Raw genomic sequence first — 17,081 nt, 5'->3', positions numbered from 1 at the left:
CGACCCATTTATAAGAAATTTTGTATGTAAAAACGATCACACTTTTTTGGTTCAATTAAATAAATAAATTTCATTCGTAAAACATAAAAAAGAAGATCAATCAATCAATTAGTCCGTTAATTGCAACTGGTGGAGGATTTGGGTTGGGATTCACATGAACATCTCGTTTCAGCATGAACATTATGAATTCTTGTTCCGTGAACAAAGTGTACATTTTATCCGGGTCATTCTTGTAATGGTCCAAGTTCACCTGGAAATGATGAGAAGTTGAGCAACAAAAACGCGCCGAAGGCGCGCCAGCCAGGCTAGTATAATAAAATAAAAACGAACTAACCGTTCCATCGTGAATGACAAAAAGAGGTGAAGTGTTGACATGGAGATATGGACGAGAACCGATATTGTATTCCTCTTTATCCGGAAATTTATCGAGCATGACACCTCCGTGCATCATCACAATGTTGGAAAGCAGAGCAACTGAAAATATGATAAACCTATTTTTTCTACTATCAAGATTCCTATTACTGTTCTCATATCCCGGCACAACAACTGCCACGTAGAATCCATATAAATATGGCATTGCTCCTTTAGCCATTGCAGTTGTCCACTGGGTTACAGTATCATAGACCACTCCTTTATACTTGACTTTCTCTACCAGGAAATCAGCATCATGATTGATGAGATCCTCATTTTTTAAACATTCCGTCATCCATGAATCTTTTACTATTATCACTCCACTGAATATCCAAAGCAGTATTTTCAAATCGTCTGTCTCCAAGAGTCCTTCCTTATCAGTTTTCACAATACAGTGAGTTGTAGTGGGGAGAAATCCATCAGATGACTGAAATGCAAATAAAATTTTAAAATTTTGATTTCGAAACTCACGATAGCCTGAAACTTGTCGGTGAATGCATTGGTAAGTTCATCATCAGTCCGTCCGTCAATGTAAATGTGGAAGGAAGTATTTGGAAATAAATCAGGTACATGTAACCGGAATTTCTTCTTCCGATACTTCTTATAAATCTTTTCTACTTGCTCAAATCTCGCAATTTTCTCTTTTTGATTTTCCCGATAATCAGAAGGAATCATCTGTTCTGGGGTCTTGTTTTGAGCATTCAAAAGTGTTCGATCAGCTCCATATCTAATCAGAATGTCCACGATTTCTGGGTAAGCTCGTTTCGTTGCCAAATGGAGAGCAGTGTTGCCAAGTTCAGGTGGAAAATCTGATCATAACATTAGGCGCCGCAATGAAAGGGGGCAGGGCGACCAAATTTTTCTCCCCTTTTCAGAAGTCCATCTTTGAAGTCTTGTACCGGTCGTTAGAAACTCATTATTTTTTTGGGTTAAAACTTGTCCCTACGTAATCGACTGCGATAAATCGAATGGAACCATCAATTTTTCAATATTTTATGATAACATTAAAAAAATGCACATTGCTAAAACCGACTCACTAGCATACACATTAATGTAGACTCCTCGCTTCACAGCTTTCAGAACATGTTCCTTATGAATTTCTCGGACACCCTCCAAAAGAGCATTCTTACCATCAACTCGATCCATGAATAGCTGGATAAGAGTCCGAAGTGAGTATACGTAAGAAAAAGATAGAAACGTACCGAATATCTCCACCGCTTCGCGAATTCTTTCGGCTTTGGGAAATAGTAAAAGTAGAGTTTCCTGTATCTTTCTCTTCCACTTGCAGTCAATCCATATCCAACAATCCCGATTATGGCCACGACAATGAATATGGCAATTGAGATCCCGAAAACCAGACCAAATGCATTTACTGTTCGTTTTCTGAAAAACAAATAAGGTAATATTATTTAAGAAGTTTCGAAAGAAATATTTTTCGAAACTCACTTTCTAGGCTTGTCAACAAGGTCAAAAATATCATCGAAATACGTTCTAATGTTTCCAACACTCAGTGAAGCAGCAGGAAAATATCCTCTGTGAGATGAGAAATCCAAATCCAGATCGCTCAATTCTTTGGCATTCTCCAGGTTTCCAAACTTTTCCCCGTCCGAATATTGAATTAGTTTCAATTGATTGTACACTGAACCAAAAACTTCTGGAAATCCTTCCACTTTTTTTGCTTTTAAGAAAATCTGCTTCATTTTTTCAATTTCCGCATCCTTGACTGTTGCAGCAAACTCGTTCAAAGTGGTCAGATCTTTTAGAAGTTTGGTGATTTTCTCCGCTGGATTTTTCCAGAAGGTTCGCACAAAATCATTTGAATTATTCGTTCGTATGATGTTACTGACAACTGGATTGTATTTTGTAGATTTCAGAAGTTGTTCTTTCTTCTCATACGCTTTTGCCATTTCATGAATCATACTTACTCCTCGGCTAAAACTAACTGATACTTCCTTTGATTTTTGAAACTTCAAAACAGGATTATCTTCTGATGGTTTTATATTTTGTCCGATTTCTTTGATATGTTTCTCAACACCGGTTAAGTATTTTCTCATCTCCAAGAACTGTTTGAACAGTTTTTTAGTCCCTTCGAAATGGTTTGTATCCAGAGCAGGTGCCACATATTTCATTGCCTCATTTATAGAATGTGTAGCGAATTTCCCATCTTTGAGACAGGACGAAAAGTTCATGTAATTGGATGTACCCAAATTTTTGAAAACTTTTTCGAATTCCTCTTTTGCATTATCTGCTTTCCCTGTGTTGAAAACATCTCCGAATTCTTTTTGTAACTTTTCAAGTCCATCAAACATTGAAATAAAGTTTCGAAATACTTTATAACCATGTAGTTGTGCAACTTCTTGGACCATTTCACTAACATCCTTTGTAGAGAACGTATGGCTGTTTAAATCATCAAGAAAATGATTGATAACATCAGGATCTATGGTGAGAACCACTTTGTCAACCCAATTCTGGACGTCATGGACCAATGTATTCATTTTCTCGAATACCAATTTCTCAATATCGAAATTTGTGAAGTTCCGATTTCCGGGTTCCAAGGTCACATTAGCATAACAAGAACTGACAGTGTTATTGAGACTATGCAACGCATCGACATCAATATGTTGTGAGCGATCTTCTACTACTATCAGCATCTTTGCGGTGATTTCCAATTCATCACTCGATGCACTGAACTCGGCTTGAAAGTTCTTCCATCGTTCCCTCAGTTTGACCATTCTCTCTCCAAACTCGAAAAATCCATGAAGACTCTTTTCCAGTTCTTCTGTACTTTTTCCTCTAGAAATTTCCTTTTTGAACCAGTCACTTTTCAAGTCAGCAGAAACTTTGATGAGATCATCGACTTCTAGAAAGCCAGCTGTCAATGAATGAGCAGGACCATTTTTGGTTTCAGCAATAGTTTTCAGATGCTGGATTCCTCTTTTCAACATTTTTCCAACAGTTGTAATTTTCTCTTGTTTCATGGAACTTTCCAATTTGGTTGCCATCGACATCAGGGTATTCACATAGTTTCCTAAGTTTTCCAGTTCAGAAGCATTATTTATCTTGTCAATATTCTGCCTCATCAGTAGGATATCGCCGATTGTTTCGTATTCGTCATCAAATGGTTCCCGTACTTTTCTACCGTAGTTCTTGAAGTTTTGCATGCACATCTTCAATTTATCACTGTTATCTTTCAATGTTTTAACAGTTTGTTTATCCTCATTGGTATACAAAGACACGATATCCTTTTTGTCGGATAGATCATAATATTTCTTCGCATTTTCAACAACGGTCGAATCACATGCGATAAAATTGTTTTTGAAATGTATATCATTGATATGATCCAGAAACGTTTGTACATGTGAACCGATTCCTTTTTTAAATCTGTTGAAGTTCGTGGCTTTGTTCAGCATGGGCATGATCTTGTTAATATCATCAAACGTACTCTTACCGTTTGGATAGTCGCTAGCAATTGATTTCAGACGAGTTTCCAAATCTTCAAGTTCCGGACGGAACTTACTGAGATCATTCTTGGTAACAATAGCAAAACTTTCGGTGTTGGCTTGAAGAAGTTCTGTGATAACTTCTCTAATTTTGACCGTTTTTTGGATAGAAGACGATTGGAGAGCGATAGCATTGACGATTCGACTCAATGTAGCGAGTTTGTTATAGACGATGAGAAGTTCTGAGTCTGAAACGTTTCAATTTTTGAATCGCGTCATCAAAATTCCTAACAAACCTCCAGATGATCTTTCATCACGAACCAGCTCAGTTCTCAGACTTTGTTTCGACTTGATACATAAAATGACAAAAATGATGCCTGTTTGAGTCCACATTTGACAGTTTTAAAGTTGAAACAATCTTGTGACTCTTAAATTGTATTTCGATGATTTGTTTCAGATTCTTTTAAACTTACATTGCCACTTATGAACTGTTACATTGCCACTTATGAACTCGTGGATGGCTCTTCGGCGGTTTTTCTATGAGAACCAGTGTGACATAAAAAATCACGTTATATATTTTTGTTTCATCGTGAACTAAAGTGGTAGGTAGATATTATGTCGAACAACTGAAGGGAAGAAATCTCCAGAAGACGTGAGACGAATTTGAAGTTCTTCATGTATCCCATCGGGTTGCAAATCAAGAAAACTTCCTTCTTGAAGATCACAAGCCAAAAAACTATGGAATATGAAAACTGACGCTGATTAACTTGAATCTGAACAACAAAGATGTGTTAAGAAGATACTTTGTTATGTCCTTCTGGTGGCTATGAGACGAGGGATAAACTACTAGTTTATTTACATAGAGAGAACCATTTAATACAGAGTTCAATAAGCTTATATAGCAGTTGCTATCGCCACGTAGATCTGAGGGTTGACGTCATCCAGACAGTTCACGTCACAACACCTCCCCTTCTTCACAAAAAGTCCCTTGTCTACTGCCAATGATCTTCCACGAAGTACCACGACAGCTGCTGCTCAGACTCCACAGCTTTCCTTTTGACTGGATACATCTCAGTCGTTGTTGCATCGATTTTGATATGATCTCCATCTCAAGGGCAACCAGCACGTCGTCCATGAATCCGGTTTTCCTGCAGGTACTTATGCCTGCTTACCAGTCCATACAGAGCATCCATCCGTTGCTGAATTTTGGAATTTATGTGGAACAGTATACTTTACTAGTATCCACGACCATTTGTCAGAAGTTCATCGATCCTTATTGATCTTCACTCGCGGTTCTTCGATCTTCACTCATTTTTGCTTCGTCGATCTTCACCTCCAACGGCGCTCCCGGCTTTCTGAATGTGATCCCAAGATCTCCATCCACCACGACGGTTTTTTCGATGCCGAATCCACGAACACCGGGGAACTTCTCTTTCCTCTTCCTCGCTCCGCTTCCCACCAGACATCATTGTTCGATGGATCCAGCTTCCATCATCTCATTCTGATCGCCACTGTTATGTCCTTATGGTGGCTATGAGACGAGGTTAAACTAAGAGTTTATTTACATAGAGAGAACCATTTAATACAGAGTTTAATAAGCTTATATAGGGAGTTGTTATCGCCACGTAGATCTGAGGGTTGACGTCATCCAGTTCACGCCACAACATACTTCTTCCTAGCTTTGAGAATGAAAAACTGATTTAAGAAGAATTAAAAGGATGAGAGAGATAAAATTCTCTTTATTCAAAAAAAGGAAATTCACAGGAAAACACTTCCGAGGAACAACATACAGAAAAAATGGGAAATGCTCACTTGGTGAGAGAGGAAAAAGATGTATAGAAAACACAACTAGAAAAAAGAGAAATATGACCATTGTCACACTTGGTGTGAGAGAATTAGGAGACTCTGAAAATGGTGTACTCAAGTAATTCTGCTGGAAGAAGAACCCTGATGGGAAAGAGTATCAATTTGGCACTTGATTAAGAAGAAAAATACAGAAACAACTAAACAGTAGTGACATCGATGAACGGTTCCTCTTCTTCTACTTTTTTGATTGGGCGGAGTGCTTCAAATGGGATTCCTGCGATCATAACTTGTGTTGGCTTGTGGTTACTATCCCGATGAACATTCAGAGTTCTGAGTTGGCAGAACCCTTTCCCGCAGATTTCACATGTGTGTGGCTTCACTTTGAAATGGATGTATCGGTGATCACGGAGATGATCCTGACGACGGAACGCCTTCTGACAGATGTCACAGGGATAGGGACGCTCGTCAGTATGAGTCCGTTCGTGAATGAGGAGATTGTAGGATTTGGTGAACTTTCGGTTGCAATACTTGCAAATGAACTCCTTCTTTGGACGGGTGCGTGGAATATGGTCTGGGCGATGGGGTGGTTTCAGAAACCTGGAAAATAAAACTTCAGATAACGTATCCAGAAACTTTCAACATTTAACTACCGTAGCCTTTTAAAAATCACTTACCACGGCGTGTCGAATTGCTTGAAGAGCTGTGCTTGGATTTGGAATTGAAGCATGTTCTCAACAGTAAGTGGAAGTGGTACAGAAGGTGATGAGACACTTGGTGTTGGAGATGGAGTTGAGGATGGACTCAAATTCAAAGAGTTCAGCCATGCTACGAGGTCAGCCGATTGATAGTTCTCTTCCGGTGCTGGGGTCTGTTGACGTAAGAAGTTTTGGAAAACCATTTTCTGTTGCTCCAACATCAACATACGAAAGACTTCCTCTGTTGATGGGACAACTGGAGCACCCGGAGAGTTGCTACCAGGAAATGGCATACCTGGAAGATGTTATCAATAGAATAAAGAAGTGAACGGTATGCAAAAAAAACGGTCAACCGAGAGCACACAGAACAGAGTATATTCAAATGATGGGACCCAGAAGGTCATAGAGAGTGTGATGAAACATGGAGAGTAGAAAATATGATAAGGAATTGCTGATAAGTCTAAGAAAGGAACTTGATCAGAGAAATAGCGGGTAATGAGAAGATAAGCAGAGAGTTGGTAGGTGCGACACTGTGCCACCTGTTGACGATTTATGGAGAGTCAATGGGTCTGGAAGGAAGAAGAAAATAGGTTAGGAGAGAGAAAGAGAGAAGGGAAGAAGACTATTTTTGGGTTTTCTCAGAAAATATAGAAAATAGCTATTTCGAAAGATGGAGTTATAAACTACAGTACCGGTCAATAGGATATACAAAAAAAATAGTTTTCAGTTGATTTTCGGCCATTTTGACCATTTTCCGGAGTCTGGAGCTCGACTGTCAAGTTTCCGATCACTTTCAAAATTTTGGAGATTATAAAACAGACCTAGCTTGAAAAATTTGCATTCACACAATTTTTGAAAATTCCTAGTTTTTCAGCTATTTACCGATTTCTAAAAGAAACTTCTTTTCATTTTTTTAGAACTAAAACGGGCAAGAAAAGGGTATCTTATAGAAATCGGTAAATATCTGAAAAACTAGGAATTTTCAAAAAACTTTGTGAATGCAAAGTTTTCCATCGATGTCTGTTTATACCTTTCAAAATTCTCAAAGTGATGGGACACTCGACAGCCGAGCACCAGTCCCCTGAAAAAGATCAAAATGGCCGAAAATCAACTGAAAAAAATGTTTTTTTATATCTTATTGACCGGTACTGTATATTCTGATATACCATTCCCACGGTCCTATTATTATATCACAAATAAATTTGGGAATCTATTTGGTATTCAAAATACTTTCTTAACAGGAAGAAACCGTTGAATGCATTCCAGTGGAACGGAAAATGACAATTCTCTGTCTCCGCCCAGATTATCCATCCTCTCTTTATCACCCCCACACCTTTTTCTCCATTCAAATTCCAATAAGAGCACCGACTGTTTTCTTTGTTCCGTCAGTCATAAAATTGTGACTCGATTCCCCATTAATGATCGGAACTCGGCGGCTCCCAAAAAGGAAGTCGGTTAGTGGAGTGATGATGTACAAAAGAAGGGTGATAGCGACAGGAGCGGGGAGGTCGTAAAAGAAAAAAAAAAGGAAGGAGGACATGATTAGACAAGAGAGAGTTGTTTTTGAATTCTGTGCGTTTCGGAAGTGAAGAAGAACACGTGGTGAAAGAATGCTACAGTATACCCAGAAGAACAGTGAATCTAGTTTGAAAGATCTGTGAAATGGGAACACTAGACAAATGGAGAGAGAACATTTGTCAAAACACCAAGAGGCATCGGGTCTATTTCGAAAATCTCAAACGAATGTGAGTCAGAAATTGAACTATGAGGAAACTCGTGATGTCGCATATAGGTCAGTGCAAAACATTACTCACTTTAGTGGTTTGAATTTTCAAGCTTTCTAAAGAAGTCCAGACTATCTAGCGTCCCAGGCCTCCGGGGTTCCCATTAGAAATTTTAGTTATTACTCCGGAATAATTGGAATGCGCGCTGCAGCTGAAAATTCGAGTGTGGGCGGAGCTTAGGTACGGTAGCGAAATTCTTAAAGGGGGCATTTAAAGCATAATGTATTTTTGTAATTATTTTTCTGGCCTACTTTCTTCGATTATTCGATACATTTCATGGATTTTTCAATAATTGTTGTTGTTTTCCTGCATTTTTTTAAACGATTTTTCTGATTTTTGAAAAAAGTTCAAAACCGATGAAATTCATCGAAAAATCAAAAAAAATTGGCCAAAAAATTTAAAAAGACATGCTCCTTTAAGAATTTCGCTACTGGACCTAAGCTACTGGACCTAACCACCCTTTCGGCCGTGACGCGCATTGAAATTAGACCAGAGTAATAGCTGTATTAAAATGTCGTATATCTGGACAATGACACTGACTTCTTTAATTAGAATGATTTAAAACTCAGAAACCAAACAATCGAAATGTCCGACTATTGGTAGCAATGAAGTAGCACAAATGCATCATCAACAACTCCTCCCTCGCTATCAAAAAATGATGAAATTCCAATTTTTGTTTCTTTCTACAGTAATCCTTTTAATGTTTAAGCAACTGAAAATCCGATCAATTTCTTCTCAATCACTACTGATAACTGAACATAGTGGATCGGATTTAATCCGATTAACAACAAGACGACTTTTGTTCATTCTGAAAATGGAAGCCAATTTTACCAATCGGGAGCACTCGACTCGAGACTGATAACAATGGGTTGATCAACTGATAAAAATTGATTCGAAAAGAGGAAAAGAGCAGAAAAGAACTCGAACTCCAATATATGGTAACGTGGTGGCAGATGGTGAAGAAAGAAGCACATGAAAGGGAAAGAACAAATAGACGAGAGGAGGCAGTCCGTTCCCAAACTCATGAAAAAACCGAAAGGACGCACCTGGAGGGTTCCGCGGCTCTCTCCATTTGTGCATTATATTTCTAAATGGCCGATTTCAAATTTTATAACCCCCATTTTTTTGGTAATTGGAGTGTGGTAGTAAATTGCGAAACTGAGCAATGAAAATTCCTCAAAGAAGGAAATATGAAAAGAATAGGGAAATTCATAGCACTGGTAACTGGAGAAGGGTTAGTCAGAAAAAATAGGATTGTAGGTTTCTAACTTGATTGGCGAAACTATTGCAATGAGGCATTTATATCGGGACCGAAAACTTTTCCGAAATTGAGAAATTGTTTTTTTCGAAATTGAGAAAATGTTGAAAAGAAACAGTTTGCATAAATTCTACTTTGAAAATAGGAGTTTCGATAAGTTTCATAAAAACTGTTCATTTCACTTCATCAGACGGGGACGAGCTGGATCAGCCTGGCTCTCGGAGCCATCGAATGGTTAAAAAACAAAGGAATCTCAGAAATTTAAACAGATTTCTGTATACAGAAATTTCTGAGCTACTAGTAGCATTTACACTAAAACAAATGCCTGGCTTTTCTTTTTCTCAGAAACCGCCTACTTGTTCCAATCAGATTCGTTTTTTTTGCTCAATTTGTGCTGGCCATATTCTCTTCAATACCTTTTAATATGTTTTTCCAATTTCACTTCCACCAAACAAAAAACTATTTTTTTATTAGTGCTAATAAACTTTTTTCTCCTCTCATACGTAGCCAACCTGTGTTAAAACAAGAAACTACATGAAGAATGGTTTAAAAAAAATCAAAGAAATCAAAAAAGGTAAACAGCTGATAAGCGTTAAATAGAGGGCAAAGTCTGTGATGCTCCTTAATTTTTTACTGAAAGTGTCAGTAAAAGTATGAAGCAGTCTGGAAACGAACTCAGATTTTTAAAAATGTGTTCTTATGCGCATCTTTCAGTGCCTCAAACGAAAGTGAACCATCTGACAGCTGGAGGAAAAAGTCCCCATCTGGGCAAGACAAAAGTACAAAAGAGTTTTTCTGGAGAAAGTGAGTGAAATACTCAAAGAGTACACTTTCTAGGTTTCGGATTGTAATTTGGATCTTTTCGTTTTTTGAGGACTACTATAGTGATATCGCGAATGTGCAACTTCTGTAGGAGGGGTTCATTAATTTTACGAAATCGGAAAAGCAGATAACACTTTTATACAGCGAAGGCAATTTTCCTTTCCAATTCCTATTCTGTAGGTGGGTTATTTGGTTTTCACTAATTCCCCCAAGGTTTCATGACGTTCGAAAATTGGAAAGCACACCTTTTTTTGCAAAAAAATTACCGACGAGAAGTCTTCCGATTTTCTTTTCCATCCTGGGAAGTGTTTCCCGAGCAAGAAGCGAAAAAGGAGTTTTCCAGATTTTTGCATCGTGTATGCGATTAAAGTTTGAAATGTTTGAAATTTTGGCAATCACATATTCTCGAGGTGCTTATTTTTACCAAAAACTCTAAAATTGGTTCAGAATATCCATGAAATTTGAAAAAAATTAATTTCCTTTTGCTCGGTACATTTTTTTAGTCTCGTAAATCGACTCTCGTAAAAAGAGCGCTGCTTGCAAAATATTCATTAGGTGTCAGTTCAATTAAACAATAGTACCAACAAGCTCTCTCTGATTTCGCTTCAACCCATTCTAGAAGATTCCGATGTTTTTAGAATTTAACTACCACAAAACACATTATGAAAAAAGCATATGCCGGGGAGGGGAATCGAACCCCTAAAGGATATATATCCACAGGCTCGCGAGGCCCGCGCCTTTGCCACTTGGCTACCCCGGCTACAAAAGCAATAGAAACACAACAAAGATTTATATTAATTTTAGAGTGAGCAAGGATTACTGTAGTTGTTTTTTGAAAGTTTTTATTGTTGTTGAACGAATTTATTCACAGATGAAAGTTTCCGTAACACAAATAAACGGTTTTTTTGGAATTAATTGGTTTAGTAACTGCGCAAAATAGACTTTTCTAACTAATTGGTAGTTCTTCGAAAAAATAAAATTGAGGGGTAGTGTAAACATTAAGAACGTCATTGGGATAGCAGAATGAACAAATTATTAAAATGAATCTTTGACAAGTTTTCTCAATGGGAGGGCTGGTTGATGATATTTGAACAGAACAACGACATCATCAAGATCCTTGATGGTTTTTGTGAGAATATTCGACAAGAATAGAAGATTTGTGAATCTGGTTGGCCATGATGCTTTACACTTATTTTGACAGATGGCTTGAAGAGCAGAACTGTAGATTCTTTGGTACTGACTTATTACATTCATCGAGAATTCCGAAAGACCAGCAACACCTAAAAATTGTAAATTTATAAAATCAGGAGATCTTAACATGACTCACTTGGATCACAGATGATTATTGTAACAACCAAAAGAAGTTCCTCTATTGAGACATCGAATTCACGAAATTTCGAGATGAGAAGAGTACGAATTCTATTGAGAAGTTTTGGAGAGTAATCAGGAACATTTGATATTTCCTCTGGAAAAACATCGACATTATCTGGGAATGTCATAAATTCCATTTTCGCCATATAGGATCGAACAGCAATGAAGAAGATGGCACACTTGAAATGGGCATTCTTCACAAAGATCATCAAATCATTGGAGGTTAGAATATGAACCAGGTCAAGGTTTTTCATGAATTCAATAGTAGAATAAATCTCCATCGAAACCCAATCATGGGAAGTGAATCGGACACCTTGATCCTTGATTTTGGGAACTCCAGAGATCATCAGTTGATCCAGGCTCAGATCTTCACACATCTGATAATTGAAGAACGTATTGTTTCGTTTGTGGTCCATTTTGATTAGGTTTTGTATAAGAGTCGCATGTTTGTATTTTTGGATGCAGCTGATTTTCATTCCACCAGCAATGCAAGCACTGAATCTGCAGCAACGACAGCTTGTGGATTTTTTGTTTCCACAGAGACAATGATCGAACTTAGTTTCAAACTTCATTACTCTACGAAATACCATTTTGCACGGATTGCAGCTGATAACCTGGAATCATTGTTATTATTTCAGATGGGCAATGGATCAATCCGAGAGTATACCATTTCTGGGGTATTATTTTGGTACAAGAAATCAGAGCTGTGGAAGAGAAACGTAGGTGGCCGTGGCCGAAGCTCTCACATAGACAACTACCGTAATTTTGAATATTTTTATTGACCGTAGATAATAGAATTCAGATTACAAAAATAGAGATAATAAAAATATTTTCAGGTTACGGTAGTTATCGTTGTGGGACCTTCCGCCACGGCCACCGAAATCTCTCTTCCACAGCTCCGGCTTTTTTACCAGAATTATATTTTCAGTTGTAAGAAACAGAAATTTTATCGCAGAACAAGGACTTACTCCATAATTAAATTCGTCGGTCAAGTTGTTACAAATCGAACAGGGTCTGGAAACCAATGAGACGCGAGGTGACATGTCTAAAATAAAAAAGAAAGATGAAAGCTGATATGAGTTGAGAAAACAAAAAATGAGGTAGACATTTCATGCGACTGAGGGTTTGTTAAAATCAGAATTGAACCGAAAAGTTAGTTGAAAGGGAGCAAAAATGTTTTACAGGAGACTACAGCAAGCACACTTCGTGTGAACTCAGGGAAGACATAAATACATGCTTCGATGGCGATATTGAGAATTCTTCTAATCTTACAAAATGTTGTTTTTCGATCTCTTTGGAATTTGGTTGTTTTATTGTGCTCGAGTAGGGGAGAAAATATCAAAATGGGAATCACGAGACAAGACTTTCCGTCAGAAAGGATTCAGTCGGATCAGAAGACGTGGTTTCTGGTTTGGGCTCACACTTTGATTCTTGAAAGATCATCTGAGATTTGAGCACAATGAGATTATGATTCAAGAGATGTCTAATGACAGCTGACTTGAGTACAGAAAATTCAATCATAGTGACTCAGGTGGTGAAAAGGACAAAGATGACTCAAATCACAAATTTAGACTTTTAGAACACAGAAAGCCTCGACATCATCGTCGTGAGAAGTACATTTAAGAATTTCGAATATAAGAATATTTTATCGGCATGCAATAATTGGAGCTGTGGAAGAGAAAATCAAATGGCCAGTACGAATTCATTGCCATAAAGAAAATCGCAGTGTTGAAATAAGTTTTCTTGATGAATCCGGTGACTTCTGTTTCCGTTAAATGCTTCATCACATCGAAAGTTTTCATGAATTCGATGGTAGTTACCATTTGAAGATTGGCCCATTGATGCGAGTCCAAATCTTGAATATTCACAGTTTTCGTTTCGAATTTGATTGGTCCTCTTCTCATTATCTCTTCCAAACTAGGATCTTCTCTTGGCTGCGAATTTATGAAATTTGATGATCTAACAGCGTTTCTCGCATTCAGAGCTTTCAAAAGTTTGACATCTTTGGACTCTCTGAACATGCTGAGTCTTAATTGGAAGCATTTAATCACCGTACATTTTGGGCATCTATAATTGGAATGATTACATATGATTGGCGATTGTCGTTCTGTCTTTATTAGCGTATGACGACGGTATACCATTTTGCAACCATTACAGAAATTTATCTGAAAACGGACCGGGCCGGGCTTTTTCCGGAATTTCGGAGGCCCGGCCCGGCCCGGGCCCGTCATTTCACTAGTTTCGAAATTTTCAAAAAACACATAAGGGGGACCCTTATGTGATTTTTTTCGACCAAAAAAATTTTTTTCGAGTTTTTTCGATCTTTTTTGATCAGACAGACAAACAATCCGAAATACGAAAAAAAATGGAAACAATTATATTGAGAGCTCAAAATTTGGCTCAAAAATACAGAATTTTTGACACCGGCCCTTCCGACTTTTTTTTGACACCGGCCCTTGCCGGGCCTTGAAAATTTCCTCAGGCCCGGAATTTTACAAGTATGGAGCTGTGGAAAACGCTTGTGGGCGTGGTCATAGCGAAAACCACCGCAACCTGAAGTTTCGGTCATTTTTTCTCAACCATTTTTTTCGGTCATTTTTCTCAATCACTTGTGCTTTTCGACAATTTTTGTAGATTAAAAACTGTTTGCCAACTACAGTAGTTTGGCCGTGGCCGCGGCTAACATATGCTCTCTTCCATTTGCATACCAACATAATAGATATGCTTATTTTTCTTATCTCTTCACTTTTTTTCCTGTTTATTTTTGTTTTCCTATCATAAGATTTCCGCTAGGAACTTCTTTCCCGTAATCGAGCAAAGACTAGACTCCACACATGATAGAAAAGGAGCCGAGTCTAATCTCTTTATAGAAATCCGAGAGCAAAATATCAGAAAAATATGATTTGTACTTTATTTTATTTTTGCAAAAATAAGAAATGAATGAATTAAAAATGAAGTTATTGAGGTAGAAATAGTTCAAGAGCTCAAAAGTTCCGCACAGAGTCTTTTGTATTTTTCAGTTGGAGGACGAAAAGTGAACATGAAGCATAGTTGTCCAATGTCCTCGATATGCTTGTTGATGACGTGGCAAACGGATAGTAACTCTGTGAATCTGGATGGTCCCTTCTGTTGATAAGTTATAAGGCAATATTGAAAAAGTGCAGAAGTGTAAATCTTTTGCTGGATAGTTAGAATGGATCTTCCTTCGTCGGATAAATTATCGACAGCTGAAATTTAAAAACATTTAGTAACTGGTGTGGAAATTAAGATGCTACCTGGGTTGCACACAAGAACAGAAGTGAGAAGCAGAAACTCTTCTTCTTTGATATTCAGCTCAACTAATTTCCCAATCAATCTACTCTGAACTCTCGCGAGAAAATCATCAGTACAGAATGGAACCAATTGATGTGGAACTATACTTTCTCCATCAGGATACTGTATAAATGCAGATTTGATAGAATACGATCTAATTGCTTTAATAAGGGTCGCAGTCTTGAAACACGTGGCTTTGAAGATAACATGCAAATCGTTTGTTTCCAACAGTTGGGCAAACTCGAACTTGCTGATGAATTCAAGAGTTGTCAGTTGTTCCATAAATCCCCATTCGGATTTTGTGAGTTTCTCATCTGTAGACTTTTTGGTTAAAGCTGGAAACTTTTCGATCACTTGAGCAAGATTCGGATCGTCCAGGCACTGGAATCCCATCAGTTTATTTGACCTATCCGAATTTCTTCTCGACAAACTTTCAATCAAGTCTGATAGATTGACATATTGATTGGTGTTCAGTTTCATTCCGAGGTTCAAACATTTCTGGAATCGGCATAGTTTACAGGCGAGGATCATTTCGTTTTGGTCGCAGTTTCCATTATTTGCACAGAATTTTTCAGATTTTCCAAGGATTGCTCTACGGAAGAACATCTTGCAAGCATTACAAGATGAGACCTAAAAATGAAACTACATATATCAAGAGAGTCTGTATAGAAAAACACTTACTCCATAGTTGAAAGCATTGCTAGGTCTCGAACATATAGCACAAGCTGATTCAACCGGCGTGCTCATTATGTCAAAAAAGACAAGACTGACAGGAGGATTCTGTTTTCAGGCAAGCTACAAGTCAGAATATCGAGAGACACGACCTCGTTATATAGTGCCCTGAAATCTTAACGAAGCAAAAAGAGGAGAGTGGATTAGGAGTCGAAGGTGTGGTGACGATGTGGGCAGAAGAAGAAAAATAAGAGTGAGAAGACTAGACTCTCTGACTGATAACATCATTGAAAAGGAATCCCAGGTGTTTCGTGTTTGATCATTTATGGGGGAAGCCTTCTGAGAAAAGCTTTCCAGAAAACTGATTGTGCACTCGATAAACACTGATTAGGCGTGGGGATTTTGATTAGGTATTTCGTAGTTTTTGTGCTCTTAACAAGATTGTCTCAAGTAGATTGACATGATCCTATTGGCATGATTGAAGAGATATCATATAATGACGGTATTGGAACGAAACCAAAAATGAAGCCAAATATTCGATAATTCTAGACAATTGTGTTTTATCGAAGGAATAGTGACAAAAACAATCAAATACTTTTCTAGATATCCAATATTATTTTTTGTACCGAATTCAATATAAATTGTTCTACGTTCCCCCATTCTGAGTGATTCCAAAAACATTTGGTTTAGGATTCGTTGAGAAGAAGGCCTAGAAAAAGTAATATCTATAATCCAATTCCTAGAATCACAAGATGATCCCATTTACATTCCGATTTGAAATTCGATTCTAAATTCTCTCGTCACTCAATTTTTCCGTGATTGATCTTTCTAGAAAGAAAATATCGGGCTTCTCCGAGATGCTGACTCAACTAGACTCTTTTTTGATTACGGCTTGATTTTGCAGACTTTGATGTCATTTCAACCAAATAAAGGGCTAGCATGCATTACACCAGACAAGGAAATCTCTCATGTCTTAAAGCTCATTTTCTAGGGAATAGGAAGCATATATCTTCAAGAAGCTGGATATGGTTTTAGTATGTGAAACTTCATGTTACTACGACAAGTACAGATTCATTATGAAGGAAAGTTGGAAAAATGGGAAATGTTAGACATACCGTAAAACCTTTTTTAGAATGGCCAGCCCTTCTACTTTTCTGAGCCTCTGCCGGAGATCCTTTCTATTACAGGGGCCCTTTTATTTTTACGACGATTTTTCCGAAAATTTCCATCAAAACAATAGGTTAATTCTCGTTCAAAATTCGTTCAAATCTGTCAATGTCACTAAAATTAAGCTGGTTCTTGAGCAAAAAAGACGGTTTCAGCTTCTGCCAAATTATGAAATTTCCTGAATATATTTCACTGAAAACGTACGGAAATTGTTAATTTCAAACAACTCATTTCAAGGGGGCCTTCTATTTTTCCAAGCCGTCTGAAAAAAGATACGGACAGAAGCAGAGTTTCTTCGTAGTCAGATTTTTTCTGTTTTCCACTTTTTGCTCACATGATTCTA

General features: G+C 37.7%; 4 protein-coding genes and 1 non-coding gene across 5 annotated transcripts; all 5 read right to left on the bottom strand.

Moving 5' to 3' along the window:
* Nucleotides 1-100: 100 nt before the first annotated feature.
* On the bottom strand, nucleotides 101-4,244 carry CBG16592 (the record flags this gene model as incomplete). Its single annotated transcript, XM_045244045.1, has 7 exons — nucleotides 101-250; nucleotides 335-838; nucleotides 883-1,220; nucleotides 1,449-1,563; nucleotides 1,614-1,794; nucleotides 1,858-4,099; nucleotides 4,148-4,244. 7 exons carry the CDS (start codon nucleotides 4,242-4,244, stop codon nucleotides 101-103), a joined length of 3,627 nt encoding a protein of 1,208 aa, XP_045096010.1.
* A 1,610-nt stretch (nucleotides 4,245-5,854) lies between these two features.
* On the bottom strand, nucleotides 5,855-6,645 carry Cbr-odd-1 (the record flags this gene model as incomplete). Its single annotated transcript, XM_002641850.1, has 2 exons — nucleotides 5,855-6,254; nucleotides 6,332-6,645. The coding sequence occupies 2 exons, from the start codon at nucleotides 6,643-6,645 to the stop codon at nucleotides 5,855-5,857; spliced, it is 714 nt and encodes a 237-aa protein (XP_002641896.1).
* Nucleotides 6,646-10,892: 4,247 nt separating this feature from the next.
* Nucleotides 10,893-10,976, bottom strand: CBG28430. The gene has a single exon. It is a non-coding gene (tRNA).
* Nucleotides 10,977-11,251: 275 nt separating this feature from the next.
* CBG16589 lies at nucleotides 11,252-12,630 on the bottom strand (the record flags this gene model as incomplete). Its single annotated transcript, XM_002641849.1, has 3 exons — nucleotides 11,252-11,496; nucleotides 11,544-12,201; nucleotides 12,556-12,630. The coding sequence occupies 3 exons, from the start codon at nucleotides 12,628-12,630 to the stop codon at nucleotides 11,252-11,254; spliced, it is 978 nt and encodes a 325-aa protein (XP_002641895.1).
* Nucleotides 12,631-14,563: 1,933 nt separating this feature from the next.
* Cbr-nhr-9 lies at nucleotides 14,564-15,646 on the bottom strand (the record flags this gene model as incomplete). Its single annotated transcript, XM_002641848.2, has 3 exons — nucleotides 14,564-14,814; nucleotides 14,863-15,529; nucleotides 15,581-15,646. 3 exons carry the CDS (start codon nucleotides 15,644-15,646, stop codon nucleotides 14,564-14,566), a joined length of 984 nt encoding a protein of 327 aa, XP_002641894.2.
* Nucleotides 15,647-17,081: the final 1,435 nt, after the last annotated feature.

This window comes from Caenorhabditis briggsae (genome assembly GCF_000004555.2).
Source record: "Caenorhabditis briggsae complete genome, chrIII, whole genome shotgun sequence".
In the NCBI taxonomy this organism is placed as follows: Eukaryota; Metazoa; Nematoda; class Chromadorea; order Rhabditida; family Rhabditidae; genus Caenorhabditis; species Caenorhabditis briggsae.
The sequence above is the reverse complement of the archived record's forward strand: the minus strand, read 5'-3'. Positions and strand labels throughout refer to the sequence as shown.